General features: G+C 43.3%; 1 protein-coding gene across 1 annotated transcript in view; it reads left to right on the forward strand.

The window, feature by feature from the left end:
• The window catches only part of LOC112249031 (low choriolytic enzyme-like), a 26,807-nt gene continuing 4,465 nt past the window's right edge, over window positions 1–22,342 (forward strand). The window contains exons 1-7 of the mRNA XM_024418627.2: window positions 1–110; window positions 209–299; window positions 17,453–17,459; window positions 17,575–17,649; window positions 17,743–17,889; window positions 17,994–18,111; window positions 18,915–19,093. Coding sequence (XP_024274395.1) covers window positions 222–299; window positions 17,453–17,459; window positions 17,575–17,649; window positions 17,743–17,889; window positions 17,994–18,111; window positions 18,915–19,093 — 604 coding nt within the window. The 5' untranslated portion in view covers window positions 1–110; window positions 209–221. The remainder of the gene's footprint in view (window positions 111–208; window positions 300–17,452; window positions 17,460–17,574; window positions 17,650–17,742; window positions 17,890–17,993; window positions 18,112–18,914; window positions 19,094–22,342) is intronic.

Genomic DNA, 22,342 nt, shown 5'->3' on the forward strand with positions numbered 1-22,342 from the left:
ATTCCCTTATCTGGGGGTCCGTTATCTACGTGTATATATGCCTGAGGACAAAGTATAAAAAAACAACCCTAACTACTGCCATTTCACTCATACTTTCTCGGAGCTCTGAGGTAAGCAATGTGCTATGTATTGTGTGAGTGAGCTTCAATGACTAACATTATGTCTTTGTTTTAATGATTTTCCCTATGTGGTTGTATTTATCCTACAGTCCTTTTGCTGCCATGTTTGTGTTCAAGTTCACTGTGGGTCTCCTGGCTCTGATGTTGGTGTCCTCTGCTTGGGCTGAGGAACTGACTGAGGTGAGTGACACAGGATACAAAGCTACCATGCCATAAGAATGACTGCTTTGCTAAACGATCAAACAGTCAATGCATATCCAAAGTAACACTGGGACCTACTGGGACCCAAGGAACACTGAGACCTACTGGGACCCAGAGAATGGCAGTATTTCTGTTAAATGCATTTGAAATACATACAGTATTTCCATTATACCTTTGAGTATTTTGTAATATACAGTGCCTTCGGAAAGTATTCAGACCCAATTACTTTTTCCCCTTTTTATTACGTTACAGCCTTATTCTAAAATTGATTAAATATTATTTTCTCAGCAATCTACACACAATACCCCATAATGACAAAGTGAAAACAGGTTTTTAGAAATTTTGGGAAATGTATTCAAAATAAAAAACAGAAATACCTTATTGACATAAGCATTCAGCCCCTTTGCTATGAGACTCGAAATTGAGCTCAGCTGCATTCTGTTTCCATTGATCATCCTTGAGATGTTTCTACAACTTGATTGGAGTCCACCTGTGGTAAATTCAATTGATTGGACATGATTTGGAAATGCACACACCTGTCTAAGGTTCCAAAGTTGACAGTGCATGTCAGAGCAAAAACCAATCCATGAAGTCGAAGGAATTGACCGTAGAGCTCCAAGACACGATTGTGTTGAGGCACAGATCTGGGGAAGGGTACCAAAAACGTTCTGCAGCATTGAAGGTCCCTAAGAACACAGTGGCCTCCATCATTCTTAAATGGAAGAAGTTTGTAACCACCAAGATTCTTCCTAGAGTTGCCCACACCCGGTCAAACTGAGCAATCAGGGAAGAAGGGGCTTGATCAGGGAGGTGACCAAGAACCCGATGGTCACTCTGACAGAGCTTTAGAGTTTCTCTGTGAAGATGGGAGAACCTTCCAGAAGGACAACCATCTCTGCAGCACTCCACCAATTTTACATTTTAAATTTTTATTTCACCTTTATTTAGCTAGTTGTTCTCTTGTTCTCAAGCTAGTTGAGAACAAGTTCTCATTTACAACTGCGACCTGGCCAAGATAAATCAAAGCAGTGCGACACAAACAACACAGAGTTACACATGGAATAAACAAGCGTACAGTCAATAACACAATAGAAAAAAAATAAAGTCTATATACAGTGTGTGCAAATGGCGTGAGGAGGCAAAGCAATAAATAGGCCATATTAGCGAGGTAATTACAATTTAGCAGATTAACACTGGAGTGATAGATGAGCAGATGATGATGTGCAAGTAGTGATACTGGTGTGCAAAAGAGCAGAAAAGTAAATAAAAACAATATGGGGATGAGGTAGGTAGATTGGGTGGGCTATTTACAGACGGACTATGTACAGCTGCAGCGATCGGTTAGCTGCTCAGATAGCTGATGTTTAAAGTTAGTGAGGGAAATGTAAGTCTCAGGCCCTTATGGTAGAGTGGCCAGACGCAAGCCACTCCTCAGTAAAAGGCACCTGACAGCCCACTTGGAGTTTGCCAAAAGGCACCTAAAGATTCTCAGACCATGAGAAATAAGATTCTCCTGTCTGATGAAACCAAGATTGAACCCTTTGGCTTTAATGCCATGCATCACATCTGGAGGAAACCTGGCACCATCCCTACGGTGAAGGGTGGTGGTGGCAGCATCATGCTGTGGGGATGTTTTTCAGCAGCAAGGACTGGGAGACTTGTCAGGATCGAGGCAAAGATGAACTTAGCAAAGTACAGAGAGATCCTTGATGAAAACATGCTCCAGAGAGCTCAGGACCTCAGACAGGGGTGAATGTTCACCTTCCAACAGGACAACAACCCTAAGCACACAGCCAGGACAATGCAGGAGTGGCTTTGGGACAAGTATCTGAATGTCCTTGAGTGGCCAAGCCAGAGTCTGAACTTGAACCCGATCGAACATCTCTGGAGAGACCTGAAAACCTGAGCTTGAGAGGATCTACGGAGAAGAATGGGAGAAACTCCCCAAATACAGGTGTGCCAAGCTTGCAGCGTCATACCCAACAAGACTCGAGGCTGTAATCGCTGCCAAAGGCACTTTAACAAAGTACTGAGTCTGAAGGGTCTGAATGGGTCTGAAAACTTACGTAAATGTGATTTTTCAGTTTATACATTTTTTTTATTTGCAAAAAAATACATGTTTTTGCTTTGTCATTATGGGGTAATGTGTGTAGATTGATGAGTAAAAAAAATATTTCATCCATTTTAGAATATGGCTGTAATGTAACGAAATGTGGAAAAAGTCAAAGGGTTTGAATACTTTCCGAAGGCACTGTATATTTAATTTACCTGAACAATCCAATGTATTTTGTAACAAAATACTTTCGAGAGCTACCATTTTTATTTAAAAAAAAACAAAGTACATTTCTATAAAAAATTGTTTTTGTAGTGGTTCACAATTTAGTGACCCCCTTTCAGCCTGCGTTGGTATCCAAAGTCTGATCCCCACAAACCGGGAACATTTACAGAACATTATCTTAAGATTCCTATTAAATTCTAGTTAGGGTTTTATCTAACATTAGCATGATAACATCACAAAAACATTAAAATAATGCTTTTGATAATTTAAAAAATATACTTTTATGTTTTAAATCAAATGTCCTTGGAATGCTCTAACTAACATTCACTAAAATATTGTGCACAACATCTGTAACATCAATGACAAAACATTCCCCAAAATGTCTCATTAGGTTTCCAGGTAATCTAATAACACTATGTTCCAGTAAGGTTTTTCCAGCAAACAAAATTTGGTTCTGCAAAAGTTCCCAGAACATTTTTAGGCCACGTCAAAAAACACAAAAACTGTACAGTCGTGCTGATGATTATACACTGGTTGTATAAAACATTCACCTGATGCTGCAAGAATGTTCTACGAACACATTTTGTTCTTTAATGGTTCACAGAATGTTTCATTAGGTTGTGGTGACAGTCTGGTGGGAACATTGTGGGGACATCACAAAAAAATATGTTTCCAAAACATAATAAACTGTCCAGTTGTGCGAATCATTTTACCATGTATATTTTAGTGCAAATAACATTCACCTGATTTTACAAGAACGTTCCCAGAACACATTTCGTCTGTTCTTTAAAGGTTTCCCAGAATATATCTTTAGGTTGTGGGAACAGTCTGGTGGGAACATTGTGGGGACATCAGAAAAGACATGTTCCCAAAACACAAAAACTGTCCAGTTGTGTGGAGGATTTTCTTTTAGTGTACAAAAAACATTCACCTGGTGTTAAGAACGTTCCCAGAACACATTTTTGTATGTTTTTTAAAAGTTCCTAAAATGCCTCCCGAGTGGCGCAGCATCACAGTGTTAGAGACGTCACTAAAGACCCGGGTTGGATCCCGGGGTGTATCACAACCGACCATGATCGGGAGTCCCATAGGGTGACGCACAATGATGTTACAAGACTGTTCCCGGAACACATTTAGTCTGTTCTTTTAAGGTTTCCAGAATATATCTTTAGGTTGTGGGAACAGTCTGGTCGGAACAGTATGGGAACATCACAAAATATATGCACCCAAAACACAAAAACTGTTCAGTTGTGCGGATGATTATACAATGTTTATTTTAGGGAGACGCTGTAACGGAGGAGTGTAAATGCTTTTTTTTAGGCTGGATCATGTTGTTGTATTGTATTGTTGTATGTTTTAATTATGTAATGTATTGATTGTTGCTGCCTCCTTGGCCAGGTCTCTCTTGAAAAAGAGACTCTGGGTCTCAATGGGCTTTTCCTGGTTAAATAAAGGTTACATTTTTTTAAAAGGGTGCAAAAAAAGTCATGCCGTTTTTATGATGTTCATAGCATATTTGTTTTAGGTTTAACATAATATTCTATTGATGTTCACGCAATATACATTTTACTTTGTCTCGGATGTCTTCAGAACATTTAGAAAATGTTATATTTACCACAGCATTCTCAGCATTCAAATTTGTAGCTCCTTAAAGCTTGTTGGAATATCAGTGGTGTAAAGTACTTAAGTAAAAATACTTTAAAGTACTACTTAAGTAGTTTTTTGGGGCATCTATACATTACTTGACTATTTATATTTTTTGACAACTTTTACATTTACTCCAATACATTCCCAAAGAAAATAACATACTTTTTACTCCTTACATTTTCCCTGACACCCAAAAGTATGTGTTACATTTTGAATGCTTAGCAGGGCAGGAATTCGCACACTTATCAAGAAAACACCCATGGTCATCCCTACTGCCTCTGATCTGACAGACTCATTAAACACAAATGCTTTGTTGGTAAATTATGTCTGAGTGTTGAACTGTGCCCTTGGCTATCTGTAAATATAAAAACTTGAACATCGAGTCATTTAGTTTGCTTAAATGATTTATACTTTTACTTTTGGTACATTTAAACCCAAATACTTGTAGTCTTTTACTCAAGTAATATTTGACTGGGTGATTTTCACTTTTACTTGAGTCATTTATTTGAAGGTATCTTTGCTTTTACTCAAGTATGAAAATTGGGTACTTTTTCCACCACTGTGGAATACATCCCCATTAAGTTTTCATTAAAAAAAAATACCTTACATGTTCACAATCTGCAGCTTATTTAATTCATAGGACATTTGAACAGCATAATTTGGGCTCCCAAGTTGTGCAGTGGTCTAAGGCACAGCATCTCAGTGCAAGATGTGTCACTACAGTCCCAGATTCAAATCCAGGTTGTATCACATCCGGCTGTGATTGGGAGTCCCATAGGAAGGCAGACAATCGGCCCAGTGTCGTCCGGGGTAGGCCGTCATTGTAAATAAGAATTTGTCTCAACTGACTTGCCTATGTATACATTTTTTACATCATACAAACACAATCATGTTTTTTGCACATACGTTGACAATCTGCACATGTGAGGTTTCTTTTCCAAGCCAGGTCTTTCAGCCTCTGCACCACCAGGGAAGGTCTCTTACATCTTCTTTTTCAGTATATAGCCATGGCAATATGTGACCCGTTTCAGGAAACTATGTGTATGTCGCGTGTAACTACTTCACAGGAGAGGCATTTGAACTTAATATATATATTTTCTTTTTTAAATCAAAATGCATTTTTTTGGCAAACTTGTATGCCATCTGTAAATAAGAATAAAATTGTTAAATTACGAGCCTAGTTGGTTCAGCTCCGGAAAAAGACTGGAACCTTCCCGCTAGTTATGATTGGCTGAGATAATAGCTGGGCTGGACATGCTGAAAGATGAGTTTGGATTGGTGGTCAGCCTCAAGCCACTGGCAGGCTACCAACTACCTAGCCAGTTGTAGCTCAATCTTGGTGTTACGGTTTTCTTTCTCCTCTTCCTCTGAAGAGGAGGTGTAGCAGGGATCAGACCAAAATGCAGCGTGGTTATTTGTATACATCTTTAATAAAGATGAAAACACAAACAGTATACAAAAACAATAACCGTGAAAAAACCTAAACAGCCTATTTAAAAAAATATATTTTTAAATATCTTCAATACCATTCATTCTTTTACAACTCATAATTTTCATACATACTCCAACAATGGTATTTTAATTTAACTAAACAAAACAAAAACCCCAAACAAAAACTCAGGGGAGCATCTTCCCTCCCCGTCACCCTACAAACTACCTTTCCCTATCTCCCCGTCCCTAATCTATCCCCTTACAAATCTAAATGACACCCGGCCCTAAACCCCCCTTCCACCTCTCCCGAGCAGCATGCTGCCCCCACTTCTTCTCCTCCCTCTTCATTCTCCCCCTCAAATCTCCTTCCACCCTCCTCATTATCCCTTCCACCCCCCAATCTCTCCCTGTCTTCACCATGTTCTGCCTGGCTTCCCACAGCCCCCGTTTAAAGAGACTCATGAGAAGCCAGAGCAGAAACCTGTCCCTATCCGTCCCTCTCGCTCTCCCTACACCTCTCTCTAACCTGGCCCACGTCAATACAAAATCCCCCCTTACCAAACCTAACAACACCCGTGCCCTAGCCCATACTACTCCAGCAAAGGCACAGTCCAAAAGACATGGCGCACAGTCTCCTCCCTGCCAGAGGAGGGATCTTGGACAGGTGGGGGATTGCACCAAATTATATCGGTACATGATGGAACGTACCGGCAAGCACTTATGGAGGGCTCAACCAATTCAGGTCCTTGAGCCTGTTGTCCAGACCCCGCGCCTGCACTCCCTCCCAGACCACTTCCGAGATGCCCACTACAGGCACTGGACTCCCTGCCTTTCTTGCATGGCAGCTGTTCCGCCCGAGGACCCGTGTTAGACCACACCATTACGCTTCTCGCCTGATACGAGAAGAACACCCGCAGGAGGTAACCGGACGGGTGTATCACTGGATGAGCAAGCTCCGTTAACAAGAAAGAAACAAAAATTGCATCCAGCTTGAGGGGGAGATGTGGTACCCCCCTACCTCCCTCCCCGATGGGACAGAGCATGCGTGCCCTGGCGACCCACTCGCACCTGCCACTCCACATGAACTGAAACACAAGCCTCACTAGAGGCCTCCTCAGACAAGCCGGCAATGGGTAGATGTACGCCAAATACAAAAGAGACGGCAACACATCCACCTTTAGGACCAGGACTTTGCCCATAAAAGACAAATACCTAGCCTTCCACATTGCTAGCTTCCTCTGTACCACTGCGATACGCATGTTCCAGTTTAGCGTCGCTGAGCCGGAGGTCTCAAAATGGACCCCGAGAATCCTCAGGGCCCCCTCACAGAGAGATAACCCCCCGGGCACATCCGTTCTACCGCGGCATCTTCCGAAAAACTTGACGGAAGACTTTGCATGGTTCAGAACCGCTCCCGACGCTCGGGTGAAATTCCCAAAGATGGCAAGGGACCTTGTCAGGCACGAGTCCTTGCACAGCAGCAAGGAAGTGTCGTCGGCGTACTGTGTCATCTTAACACGCAGCCCACCACTTCCAGGGATCAACAAGCCTTCCACCCCTGTGTCTGCCCTAATGGCAGCCCCAAGAGGCTCCATGTACAGAACGAAGAGGAGAGCCGAGAGTGGGCACCCCTGCCTGACCCCAGACGAGAGGTCAAAAACGTCACCCAAGTGACTATTTACACTAACTCGGCACCCCGCTCCGACATATAATGTACAAATCCATCCTATGAACTTCTCCCCAAATCCTAATCGACCTAACACTCTGAATAAAAAGGATCTATTCACGCGATCAAAGGCTTTCGCCTGATCTAGCGCTGCTACCATTAAAGGCAGTCCTCTATCTTCAACCCAAGCGATGGAGTCCCTGATTAACTGTAGGTTCCATCTAATAGAGCGGCCCTCTACCCCGCACGTCTGATCCTCATGGACGACGTAGGGAAGGGCTGTGCGCAACCGGTCTGCTAAAACCTTTGCAAGTAGCTTGTAATCTACACACAGCATGGTCAACGGCCGCCAGTTGCCAAGGTCTGTTACTTCCCCCTTCTTATATAAAAGTGACAGCACACCAACACCCATTGATCCCCCCGGGACCCCCGTCTCAAGGATGGCCTTCAAGACTTCGAGGACCACTGGTCCAAGTATACCCCAAAACTTGAGATAAAACTCAGCCGGCAGCCCATCCATCCCAGGCACCTTCCCTTTTCCCATCCTCCTAAGAGCGCTCTCAACCTCTTCTAGTGAGATCTGGGCCTCCATCACGTCTCTAATGTCCTCTGGCAACCGCCTGGACAAGTGTTCTAAAAACACATTTCCCTGCTCTACATCTATTTCCCTTTCCTTAAATAAACCTTGGAAATGATCAGTTGTCACCCTGACCATTTCCTCTGGTTTTCTAACTATACTACCATTTTCTTCCCTAACGCCATGCATTACCTTCCTATACTCTGTCTGGCCCTAACCGACTTAAAGAACATAGCAGAACAAGTCTCATTGTGTTCTAAAAAGCCACTATATGCGCACGCTCCAGGAAAGCTCGAGCCTTCCGCTCCTGCAACTCCCTGAGCTGCACCTTTAGGGTTGCGGATCTCTCCCAGTCAAACGACCCGCCGAGGTTGCCTGCCTCGTACTCGAGTTCAATTAACCTTTGGATACGATCCACCTCCCTCCTCTCCTCCCTTTTTTTCCTCTTGCAATACCCTATTATAAAAGCCCTAATCCTCACCTTAACTAATTCCCACCACTCTAACACCCCCTCGCACATGGACCGGAGGCCTTCAAGCCTCCAAAAGAAACCATAAAACCCGTCAACAAAAGCCTGCTGCTCCAGCACATCCCGATCTAACTTCCAGTACCCCCTACCAAAGAAGCAGACTGGCGACCCCACCTGCAGGAGCACCCCGTCGTGATCCGAAAAGAAAACAGGCAACAGCCGCACAGACAACTTACTCAAAGACCTGGGTACAAAAATATAGTCGAGCCTCCGCTCAACCCCCATGGAGTTGCGCCATGTAGGACCGGCCATTTTCGGAGTAGTGTGCAGACCACCATCAACCAGACCATGGCAAGCCATTAGCCTGGTGATGGCGCCTGCACTGCTATCCCCCCTATTCCTAAATCTGTATTAAAATCCCCCCCTATCACTAATTTCTTATTTGTGACACACAGGGGCGTCAGACAGTCCACCATCTCCCTCCTGTCTGCCACCACCTGTGGCCCATACACCACCACTAATCTAAATGTACAATCCCTTATCGTGACATCCACACCTATAACCCTCCCCTGCATTACCACAAAAGAATCCTCCACTTTTACCTCCCTGTGCCCACACAAAATCCCTACCCCCGATGAGTGCACCCCCCCAATACCCCAAACCGACTCCCCCTTGTCCCACTCCCTCTTAAACCTACTAACATCCCCTCCATCCCTCAGGTGAACCTCCTGTAAAAACTAAAATCAAACCCCACACCCTCCAAATAACTAAAAACCGCCCTCCTCTTAACAAAATCCCTTAAACCCCTTACATTTAAACTAACAAAAGTAAAATTAGACCCCATGAAATAATAAAATAAAAACATGTAATACACTCAAATTCTAAACCCAGACAGAAAAAAAAAACAGGAGACTCACCCGATGCTCCCCTGTCCATATCTACCGGTGAGAACACCATCTGTACTCCCGACATTCCCCCCCTCTTCCTCCATCTCACCAACCCAGGATGCAGGAATAGTGTTTGGCTCCGGGGTGCCCTGCACCCTGGGTCTACCCCCACACTCCTTGCCCTCCCCAGTGCTGCAGCTGGTTTGGAAAAAAATCAGGGAGGCTGAGTCCCCAAACAAAAAACTCCCCACCTCCTCCTGTACCCAGTCCTGAGTCTTGTTAGGTGTGTCCCCACCCAACTGAAGTTGAGGGCCTGGGGAAACCAACAGCAACCCAGAGGTTTCTCCCACCCCCATCACTCTCTTGGCCATCCCCTCCCTCTCACTGTCGGCCAATCGCACCCTCCTCTTCATTCTCTTCTTTGGTGATGGCGACAGTGGAGAGATACCACCCTCCCCCCCGCCAGCTCCTCCACCATACCCCTCATCTCTTCCACCAGGGCACTTTCCCCCCAGTCCACTTGCTCTTCCACCATCTCCTTCTCCAACACTCCTCCCTCGCTTTCTTCTCTCTCATGCTCCTCCACTCGGTTGCCTTCTTCCGCCGCTTTTCCTGGTTCTCCTACTCCCATGCCTTCCGTTTCCTTCTCTCTTCCATCCGCCGCTTCTTGCTCCTCCTCCTTCCTTGCGGCCTTCCCCTCTGGACCTGTACTCTGGTCATGAGGCGTGCTTCCTTCCCCTCCTCTTCTTCCCCCATCCCCCGCTCCTGCTCCCCCCCCAGCCGCAGACGCATATGACCTCTGACGAGCCGGGCACCCCCGCCACAGGTGTGCTGACGAGCCACACCCGTGGCACGCCTTAGGCTTGTCACAATCCCTCGCCTCGTGTTCCTCAGATCCACAAAATCTGCATTTTCTTGTGATGCACGAGGCGAATATGTGGCCGTAGGCCATACAGCGCCTGCAAAATGGGGGCTGACGTGCATAAAACAACGTCCCCTGTCAGCCCCTAGGGAGAACATAGCAGGAGGATGGAGGTAGCCACCATGTCCCTTTGGGTCCTCCCTGAGGAGGGCCTGGAAGCCTCTCCTCCCATTCCAAAACCCAAGGGAGTCTTTGAGGTGCCTTGCTGAGGAGACGTTATCCATGTATCTCCCCAGAAAGGCCCTCACCTCTTCGTCCTTAACGTATGGGTTGTAAATGTTGACAGTTACAACCCTAAAGTTGTTCTTCGCCAAGCTTGTTATTTCATAGTGGCTCATCGGCCTCTCACCTCCCACTGCTCTTGCCCTTCTCAGGATATCATCGTGTTTCTCCTCTGTATATAGTGCCACGTCGTATGCTCCCTCCAACGAGTTGCCTTGGAAACAAAACACGTCCTTCACCGTCAGCTTTAGAATCCCCATCAATATTATCCTTCCAAAAGTTTCCCGTCCTAAAGGCTCCAACTCCTTTTCCTTCCAAGCAAACCGAATCGTGTTGGCCAGCCCAATCCCAGGGACCGACCGTGTTGATGGATTTAGCACCATCTCCGCAAGGAGAATGGCGCTCGTTCTCTTCTCTTCTCTTCCAAAACAATGAAAAAAGAAAAACCAAAGTGACTGAGCCTATCTGGTGAAAACAAACACACTGAGACAGGAACAATCACCCACAAAACACTCAAAGAATATGGCTGCCTAAATATGGTTCCCAATCAGAGACAACGATAAACACCTGCCTCTGATTGAGAACCACTCCAGGCAGCCATAGACTATTCTAGACAACCCCACTAACCACTATCCCATAACCTACAACAAACCCCTAGACAAAACACACCACATAAAATAACCCATGTCACACCCTGGCCTGATCAAAATAATAAAGAAAATACAAAATACTAAGACCAGGGCATGACACTTGCGTGCAATGATCACGTTCCCGCACTGGCTGACTGTGTGGAGGCTCATTGTTTTAACGTTACATTAGCCTACATGCTACACTAGTAAAGTTATAAATTATATAGCTGTTGGCTATATTAGCTACGACTTACCGTTCTTTGTGCAGCTTCAAATGTCAAACAAAGTTGGAAATTGTTGGCCTCCATCTGTAATTTTCTTCCCGCATGTTTTGCAAGGTGCACTTAGTTTTGTTGTTGATACAGCGTCGTCTTTATATCCAAAAATAATAATTTGGGGTATCATCTTTCCAAGGGCTCCATCTGAATTCACCCACCGACATTCCTCTGCACTGCCACACACAACTTTTTCTCAGCTGGCACAATTTGATTGGCTGCTGTCGGATTCAAACTGTAATCCATTAAATGAAGAGTTGATGTGCTGCACACTTTTTAAAATAGCATTATTTATAATATTTGGGCTTGGGGAGGGTATCAAGTCAGGTCGAGTCAAAAGGCTCAAGTCACGAGTCATTGGTGTTAAAGTCAAAGTCGAGATGCAAGTCATGTCAGGTCCAAGTCCAAGTCATGTGACTCGAGTCCACACCTCTGGGAATTAGCACTGCCAGACAAAGAACACCACACGGGCATGATGACAAACGTTAGTGGAAAATAAACATAAAAAAAAAAATATTGCCAAGTGAAGTTCTGAGATTATTGTGTTGGTCGTTTGAAGTAAACAATTATCCAAGTTTGTGGGCACCCCCATCTATCTAGCAGGTGGTATCTGCATTCACTATGATTGCTAGACTGTGTGGTACACTATGAGCAGAAGATACAGAAGAAATTGTAACTTCCCGATTCTACCAGAGAAATGTAGAAATGATACATATCAACATATCAACTTTCCCACAGTAAAAAACGTTAAATGCTGTGCCATTATGCAGAATTTGTATTGAATGACCTTTTAACTTGTAGGGATGGGCACTCTCGAATGTCTTATTTATAGGCTACCCTGAGTTCCTTTGTTTCATATTTCTATCATATTAAATATTAGCCACTGTCAATATTGACTCTCTGTAGGCCTAACCACGCATATTCAACTGCCAATTTACTGTTAGTTCCCTTCAACTGTATTGCCCACATTATCATTCAATTTAATTACATTGTTTGGTTTAACTTGATTTGTTTCCTTGCTGAGGACCATTAGTAACAGTTGAAAATATAAAAAAAGGCATGTTGTTTAATGAAATCATTTTTGAGCAGAGCGCAGACCAAGCCATAACAGTTTGAACCCTACTCATGGTGCAATACTTGCCCTTGTCATCACACAGTACCATGGTTAGTGTAGGCAATAGACAAGGGTATAGCCTTCTATTGTACACTATTATCCCTATTATAATTCTATGTACACTAACCTTCCAACCAGGGGTTGGAACCGGTTCAGGGAACAGAACAGAAAACCGTAACAGAAAGACATTTTCAGAGGAACAGAATCACAACCTGGAATGCAAGTGATCTACAGTCGTGACCAAAAGTTTTGAGAATGACACAAATATTAATTTCCACAAAGTTTGCTGCTTCAGTGTCTTTAGATATTTTTTACTATGGAATATTGAAGTATAATTACAAGCATTTCATAAGTGTCAAAGGCTTTTATTGACAATTACATGAAGTTGATGCAAAGAGTCAATATTTGCATTGTTGACCCTTCTTTTTCAAGACCTCTGCAATCCGCCCTGGCATGCTGTCAATTAACTTCTAGGCCACATCCTGACTGATGGCAGCCCATTCTTGCATAATCAATACTTGGAGTTTGTCAGAATTCGTGGGGTTTTGTTTGTCCACCCGCCTCCTGAGGATTGACCACAAGTTCTCAATGGGATTAAGGTCTGGGGAGTTTCCTGGCCATGGACCCAAAATATCGATGTTTTGTTCCCTGAGCTACTTAGTTATCACTTTTACCTTATGGCAAGGTGCTCCATCATGCTGGAAAAGACATTGTTCGTCACCATTGCTCTCGGAGGATGTGTTGGTACCATTCTTTATTCATGGCTGTGTTCTTAGGCAAAATTGTGAGTGAGCCCACTCCCTTGGCTGACAAGCAACCCCACACATGAATGGTCTCAGGATGCTTTACTGTTGACATGACACAGGACTGATGGTAGCGCTCACCTTGTCTTCTCCAAACAAGCTTTTTTCCGGATGCCCCAAACAATCAGAACGGGGATTCATCAGAGAAAATGACTTTACCAGAGTCATCAGCAGTCCAATCCCTGTACCTTTTGCAGAATATCAGTCTGTCCCTGATGTTTTTCCTGGAGAGAAGTGGCTTCTTTGCTGCCCTTCTTGACACCAGGCCATTCTCCAAAAGTCTTCACTTCACTGTGCGTTCAGATGCACCCACACCTGCCTGCTGCCATTCCTGAGCAAGCTCTGTACTGGTGGTGCCCCGATCCCGCAGCTGAATCAACTTTAGGAGACGGTCCTGGTGCTTCCTGGAATTTCTAAGGAACCCTGAAGCCTTCTTCACAACAATTGAACCACTCTCCTTGAAGTTCTTGATGATACGATAAATGGTTGATTTAGGTGCAATCTTACTGGCAGCAATATCCTTGCCTGTGAAGCCCTTTTTGTGCAAAGCAATGATGACGGCACATGTTTCCTTGCAGGTAAACATGGATGACAGAGGAAGAACAATGATTCCAAGCACCACCTTCCTTTTGAAGCTTCCAGTCTGTTATTCGAACTCAATCAGCATGAAATTGATCTTAAACCTTGTCATCGTCAACACTTACACCTGTGTTAACGAGAGAATCACTGACATGATGTCAGCTGGTCCTTTTGTGGCAGGGCTGAAATGCTGTGGAAATGTTTTTGGGAGACTCAGTTCATTTGCATGGCAAAGAGGGACTTTGCAATGAATTGCAAATAATCTGATCATTCTTCATAACATTCTGGAGTATATGCAAATTGCCATCATACAAACTGAGGCAGCAGACTTTGTGAAAATTAATATTTGTGTCATTCTCAAAACTTTTGGCCACAACTGTTTACTGTTTTTTTCCAGTCCCACAAAAAAACACAACAAAGCTTCCATGCAAAGCCCTTACTCTTGTCACTCAAAAACGTATTCCATTGTCTGCCTACCAGCTGAAAATCTTTGCCAGTGGGTGTGTGTGTAGGCTACCTTCCCCTCCCCCTCTGAAGCATAGGCTACTGTAGCCTACTGACATTACAAGTGTGATTCAGAAATTAGGGAGAGAGATATTTAATTAGAGAAGAATGGATTTATGTTTTTAATGCTAGTTAAGGATACTATCGTTATCATGTTTCACACCTCCTCCACCCTCTCTTGCTCTCTCCCAACCTGCAAAATTGCAGCCGCATCTCACACCCTGCACTTGTCTGTCCAATGCATGTAAACAACTATAGCTTGCCCGCTCCAGCAAGCTGCTCTATCCGCACTGATTGGTGAAGAAATATAATGTTGAGCTAAATGTAAAACTATATACAGTGCCTTGCGAAAGTATTCGGCCCCCTTGAACTTTGCGACCTTTTGCCACATTTCAGGCTTCAAACATAAAGATATAAAACTGTATTTTTTTGTGAAGAATCAACAACAAGTGGGACACAATCATGAAGTGGAACGACATTTATTGGATATTTCAAACTTTTTTAACAAATCAAAAACTGAAAAATTGGGCGTGCAAAATTATTCAGCCCCCTTAAGTTAATACTTTGTAGCGCCACCTTTTGCTGCGATTACAGCTGTAAGTCGCTTGGGGTATGTCTCTATCAGTTTTGCACATCGAGAGACTGACATTTTTTCCCATTCCTCCTTGCAAAACAGCTCGAGCTCAGTGAGGTTGGATGGAGAGCATTTGTGAACAGCAGTTTTCAGTTCTTTCCACAGATTCTCGATTGGATTCAGGTCTGGACTTTGACTTGGCCATTCTAACACCTGGATATGTTTATTTTTGAACCATTCCATTGTAGATTTTGCTTTATGTTTTGGATCATTGTCTTGTTGGAAGACAAATCTCCGTCCCAGTCTCAGGTCTTTTGCAGACTCCATCAGGTTTTCTTCCAGAATGGTCCTGTATTTGGCTCCATCCATCTTCCCATCAATTTTAACCATCTTCCCTGTCCCTGCTGAAGAAAAGCAGGCCCAAACCATGATGCTGCCACCACCATGTTTGACAGTGGGGATGGTGTGTTCAGGGTGATGAGCTGTGTTGCTTTTACGCCAAACATAACGTTTTGCATTGTTGCCAAAAAGTTCAATTTTGGTTTCATCTGACCAGAGCACCTTCTTCCACATGTTTGGTGTGTCTCCCAGGTGGCTTGTGGCAAACTTTAAACAACACTTTTTATGGATATCTTTAAGAAATGGCTTTCTTCTTGCCACTCTTCCATAAAGGCCAGATTTGTGCAATATACGACTGATTGTTGTCCTATGGACAGAGTCTCCCACCTCAGCTGTAGATCTCTGCAGTTCATCCAGAGTGATCATGGGCCTCTTGGCTGCATCTCTGATCAGTCTTCTCCTTGTATGAGCTGAAAGTTTAGAGGCACGGCCAGGTCTTGGTAGATTTGCAGTGGTCTGATACTCCTTCCATTTCAATATTATCGCTTGCACAGTGCTCCTTGGGATGTTTAAAGCTTGGGAAATCTTTTTGTATCCAAATCCAGCTTTAAACTTCTTCACAACAGTATCTCGGACCTGCCTGGTGTGTTCCTTGTTCTTCATGATGCTCTCTGCGCTTTTAACGGACCTCTGAGACTATCACAGTGCAGGTGCATTTATACGGAGACTTGATTACACACAGGTGGATTGTATTTATCATCATTAGTCATTTAGGTCAACATTGGATCATTCAGAGATCCTCACTGAACTTCTGGAGAGAGTTTGCTGCACTGAAAGTAAAGGGGCTGAATAATTTTGCACGCCCAATTTTTCAGTTTTTGATTTGTTAAAAAAGTTTGAAATATCCAATAAATGTCGTTCCACTTCATGATTGTGTCCCACTTGTTGTTGATTCTTCACAAAAAAATACAGTTTTATATCTTTATGTTTGAAGCCTGAAATGTGGCAAAAGGTCGCAAAGTTCAAGGGGGCCGAATACTTTCGCAAGGCACTGTATACTTCAGAGGTTTAAAAAGGAACAGAAACTAATAATATAAACCATTATATTTTTGGGGTTCAAACGGTTTCCTGACTTTATTTTGCTGGTCGGAATGTATAAAGACTGAATCCTTAAAGTAAACATCCCAGACAACTCCCATAACTTAATTAAATATTCTAAGAACATTTAAAGAACAGGTGTTCTGTCAACATTCGTACAACCTTATAGGAATGTCTTGTGCAATCTAACTTAAACATTGCATGAATATTATCACAACTGAGTATATTTTGTAATGTACCCACACGGTTCCCACAACCTGATTAAATGTTCAGGCAACCTTTAAAGAGCTCAGAAAGGCTGTTCTGTTAACATTCTTGCAACATCAAAGGAATGTTTTGTGCACCCTGATATGAACATGATCTGAATGTCAGCACAGCTGCAAAATAACATATCTTTTGTGATGTTCCAAAAATCTTCTCACCAGACTGTACCCACAACCTAAAAAAACATTCTGGGAACCTTTACACAACAGACAAAATGCGTTCTAGGAACGTTCTGGCAACATCAGGTGAGTGATTTATACAAACATTCTATAATTATCAGCACAACTGGACCAGTTTTTGTGTTATGAGAACTTGCACAGAGCCAGTTTTGGTTTGCTTGGATGGCACTATAGTGTGGGATGTCTGTTAAATGGCCAAAATGTTCATGTTGACGTAGAAATGAACACTTGCAAAGCATACCTAGTATTATTCTTATGAGCTTTGCCCTGGAACAAGGCCAATACAAATACGGTTTGCTTTTCAGTTGTTCATTTGTACATTTACATTTGAATTATTTAGCGGACACTCTTATGCAGAGCGACTTACAGGTAGTGGATTGAACTAAGGCAGATTAAAAAAAACACAATCACAGTCATAGCAGGTAAAACATTTCTGTAACCATTAAGGGGCTACTTGCTAAAATAATGCAAACGTTTGTTGTAATTTATTTGGTTGGTCTTTAGGGTATTTTGTAATTTGTATTCTGTCATTTTTGTCCATCCCTGCTGTGACCTTAAAAAAAAACTTTAATATATTCATGCTGTGTGTTCTTTATAAAGTTCATACACTTTACATTCATTTAATTTGTATTCTACTTTGTCATTGTCTGTCTTATTTCATGTTGTTCCCCAAAGTCTAAAGGTGAGATGAACTAAAACTATTTTGGCACTATCACACATTTCCAACCATATGACAAATATTAACAATGTCATGTCATGATTTAGCAGACTTAACAGATCCGATGTTCTTTTTACAGAGAATGTTGCTGAGGAAGACACTTCGGCTGAGCTCTCTGTTGGTGAGCTGCTGGCCAGAGCCAACAGGGATCTCAGTAAGTTGGCACTATGTTCAATGCTCAAGGATTAAAGAGCATTTTTTTTTACTAACCCTCAGAGTAACCTGTTCTACGTGTTCTATTCTCAAGCCCCCGAAGCCAATGAGCCTACTCTGATGGGAGACATTGCCATGCCCTCGGAGAAGAACGCTGACCCCTGCACCGCCCGCGGGTGTCTGTGGCAAAAGTACAGTGACGGAAACATCTGGGTGCCCTACGTCATTGCCAACCACTTCTGTAAGTGTTCACTTTCGTGTACATTTCATTTCATATGTTGAGATATTGCACAAGCGATGCAACACTTCCACTATCGGTTGTTGTTCATTTGATCTCTACAACAGCATCTCGCGAAGTAGCCATCATCCTGCGGGGTCTTGACTCCTTCGCTGAAACCACCTGCATCCGCTTCTTCCAGCGCCAGAATGAGAGGGACTACCTCAGCATTGAGAATCGCAGCGGGTGAGCCTGAGTTTAAATAACATCGTTAAACAATTAGAATATTACATCAACACATTATTCATTGAATTTCCCTTTGAATATCATCCATACAATAATTGTTTTTGCAAACATGCCCGTTTCCTTTATCCTTCATGATTTACCTTTATCTTTCATTAGCCTGAAGTTTTCTGAACGTTATGCTGCGTTCATAACCAAGTGGGAAGTGGAGACGACAAAACCTTATTTGTAAAAAGCAATCTATGAATATGGTTTTTGAACACTATAATTAGTTTACAAGCACGATAGCTGCACTTTTAGTTTATGGTTTACACAAGTTGTTGGCCATTAGCCAATCAGGGTTTCTCAACGAGTTCAAAGCCTGTAAATGCATCCAACTGGTATTCATGACCTCACAACTGGTAAATTCCCACCTCCCACTTGCTTATGAACGCAGCATTACAGAACTGACTACATACATAATTAGGATATTTTCTGACATTGGATTTAATGGTCTGCCTTGATCCTCCGCTGCCTTATGTCATCAGCACTAGAATTTCAATAACATCCTTAAACAATTATAACATCACATCAACACATAGTTAATTGAATTTCCCTTTGAAGATCATCTCCCTTTGAAGATCAATCCATACAATTATTGGTTTTGCAAACCTGCACTGTCAGGTGATCCCCACCACCATTCATCTCTTATGAACCCATTACCCTGAGGTTTCCTAAAACCTTTACAATAAACTAGATGATTAGGGAAGGCCCTATTTCTGGCATTGGATTGGTGCACCTTGACCCTCCTCTGCTCTTCTTCCCAGGTGCTACTCTTATGTTGGCCGTCGGGGTAATGCCCAGACTGTGTCTCTGGCCCGTCAGGGCTGCCTGTACCACAGCACCGTCCAGCATGAGCTCCTCCACGCCCTGGGCTTTAACCACGAGCAGACCCGCAGCGACCGTGACAACCACATCCGTGTCGTCTGGGAGAACATCATTGATGGTTTGATTCCATGTCTTTATTCTGTTTCCCTTTCACTGACATTCATTTCTAATGATAAGAAATGGAGTGCCTCTATCTCACTGATAAGTCTAACAATAGACACTGGGGTTTTCAATGTGTGACTTCATTGGGGTTGCACATGACTTGTCAGTATGCCTACTTTTACTTTTTGTTTGTCCAGCTGTAACATTAGTGTAATCTATAGACTCCAAATTTGAGGCCTATAGATGATATTACAGTTGTTGTTCATTTCTGTTTAGTACACAGGTAGCTGCTGAAGCTGTGTCACCACACTGCCAGGTCTCTGACCTTCTCCTTATAGGCTGTCTCATCATTATCTGTGATCAAGCCTTTCAAATGAACAGTCTTTCGCTGTCTGTGATCAGGCCTTTCCCATGACCAGCCTTTCAAAGCACTTCATGGCTACAGACGTGAGTGATATGGGTCGGTAGTCATTTAGGCAGGTTATCTTGGTGTTCTTGGGCATAGGGACTATGCTGGTCTGTTTGAAACATGTAGAAAATGTCAGTGAAGACACTTGCCAGTTGGTCAGCGCATGCTCCGAGTACACGTCCTGGTTATCCCTCTGGCACCGCAACCTTGTGAATGTTGACCTGTTTAAAGCTCTTACTCATATCGGCTATGGAGAGCGTGATCACACAGTCATCTGGAACAGTTGGTACTCTCATGCATGCTTCAGTGTTACTTGCCTCAAAGCGCGCATAGAAGTAATTTAGCTCAACTGGGTATCTCGCGGCTGGGCTTCCCTTAGTAGTCCGTAATGGTTTGCAAGCCCTGCCACATCTGACTAGCGTCAGAGCTGGTGTTGTAGGATTCAATCTTAGTCCTGTATTGAAGCTTTGCCTGTTTGATGGTTTGTCGGAGGGCATAGCGGGATTTCCTATTAGTGTCCGCACCTTGAAAGTGGCAGGTCTACCCATTAGCTCAGTGCGAATGTTGCCTGTAATGCATGGCTTCTGGTTGGGGTACATACAGTCACTGTGGGGATGACATCATCGATGCACTTATTGATGAAGGTACTATTGTATAGTTTTTAGCCAGTACACTCTTAGGAAAAAAGGTGCAATCTAGAATCTAAAAGGGTTCTTCGGCTGTCCCCATAGGAGAACCCTTTGAATAACCTTTTTAGGTTCCAGGCAGAACCCTTTTGAGTCCCACGTAGAACACTTTCCACAGAGGGTTCTACATGGAACCCAAAAGAGTTCTACCGGGAACAAAAAGTGTTCTACCTGGAACCAAAAAGGGTTCTCCAAATGGGGATAGCGGAAGAACCCTTTTTTCTAAGAGTTCAGTTCTTAAAGTAGCACTCAGGAGCCAAAAGTGGGACCCGAAAATTGCATCCTATGTCACATATGTGCAGATATGTGCACCATGTCATATCTCTCTCTCTCTTACCCCCCCCCCCTCGTGTCCACTGAGCTGTTGTGCAGCCCTGCAACCTCATTGGATAATGGTGGGCAGGCCACTGAAGCTCAGATTTGGCCTTTTGTAAATAATAATGGTAATGTATTCAATCATTTTCTTTGTTATTGTTTCGCCGTAATACTACTAGCCACCTAGCAATTTGGCTTCAGCTATCCCAGATAGGTTCCCAATCTCAACCGCAAAGAAAGACATGAACTTAAGGGTACTTTGGTGAATTTACGAGGCATTCAAGACAAGACATTGCGAGATACAAATTACCAAGACATGCGCATGGTTCTTTCTGCTTGCCCCCTTCCACTCTCCCTCACGCTGGTTCACCTGCTCTTTCTCTTTGCTAATGATGGGAGCGTGTGTTCAGTCTTCGGTCTGTTGCATGTAGAATATCCTAGCCTATTCATTGACGATAGGCCCTGCTTTATTGAAGTTGTGAGAAGTTGCAAGCCAAGAAATTGCAAGATACAGCATTCCATTGCGAGATACAGCTTTTTATTGACGATAGATAGGCCTAGTGAACGGTTCTGACTGTCTGCCTGGTGACCAACCAGCCTACAGTGTACCCCTCAGAAGTACTGCAACTAATCAGTCTCCTCCCTTTCAAAAATGCTGAATCTCAAGAGTCGATTCCTAGCAGAATCGAATCTTGACACTCAGAAATGGGAGTCAAGGAGTTGAGGAATCAATCACAGTACCAGTCAAAAGTTTGGACACACCTACTCATTCAAGGGTTTTTCTTTATTTTAATATTTTCTACATTGTAGAATATAAGTGAAGACATCAAAACTATGAAATAACACATATGAAATGATTTAGTAACTAAAAAAGTGTTAAAAAAATCTAAATATATTTTCGATTTAAGATTCTTCAAAGTAGCCGCCCTTTGCGTTGATGACAGCTTTGTACACTCTTGGCATTCTTTCAACCAGTTTCATGAGGTAGTCACCTGGAATGCATTTCAATTAACAGGTGTGCCTTGTTAAAAGTTCAGTTGTGGAATTTCTTTCCTTCTTGATGCATTTGAGCCACTCAGTTGTGTTGTGAAAAGGTATGGGTGGTATACAGAAGGTAGCCCTATTTGGTAAAAGACCAAGTCCATATTATGGCAAGAACAGCTCAAATAAGCAAAGACAAACATCAGTCCATCATTACTTTAAGACATCAAGGTCAGTCAATCTGGGAAAATTTCAAGAACTTTGAAAGTTTCTTCAAGTGCAGACACAAAAACCATTAAGCGCTATGAAACAAGCTCTTATGAGGACTGCCACAGGAAAGGAAGTTACCTCTACTGCAATATATAAGTTTGATGTGTGTGTCCCCTCCTGTACTCCATGTTCACCCACGACTGCATGGCCAGGCACGACTCCAACACCATCATTAAGTTTGCAGACGACACAACAGTAGGCCTGATCACCTACAACGACGAGACAGCCTATAGGGAGGAGGTTAGAGACCTGGCCGGGTGGTGCCAGAATAACAACCTATCCCTCAACGTAACCAAGACTAAGGAGATGATTGTGGTCTACAGGAAAAGGAGGACCGAGTACATTCCTGGGGCTAAGCTGCCTGCCATCCAGGACCTCCACAATGGTGGTGTCAGAGGAAGCCCTAAAAATTGTCAAAGACCCCAGCCACCCCAGTCATAGACTGTTCTCTCTACTACCTCATGGGAAGCGGTACCAGAGTGCCAAGTCTAGGAAAAAAAGGCTTCTCAACAGTTTTTACCCCCAAGCCATTAGACTCCTGAACAGGTAATCAAATGGCTACCCAAACTATTTGCATTGTGTGCCTCCCCCCAACCCCTCTTTT

Source organism: Oncorhynchus tshawytscha, linkage group LG04 (genome assembly GCF_018296145.1).
Source record: "Oncorhynchus tshawytscha isolate Ot180627B linkage group LG04, Otsh_v2.0, whole genome shotgun sequence".
Classification (NCBI taxonomy): domain Eukaryota; kingdom Metazoa; phylum Chordata; class Actinopteri; order Salmoniformes; family Salmonidae; genus Oncorhynchus; species Oncorhynchus tshawytscha.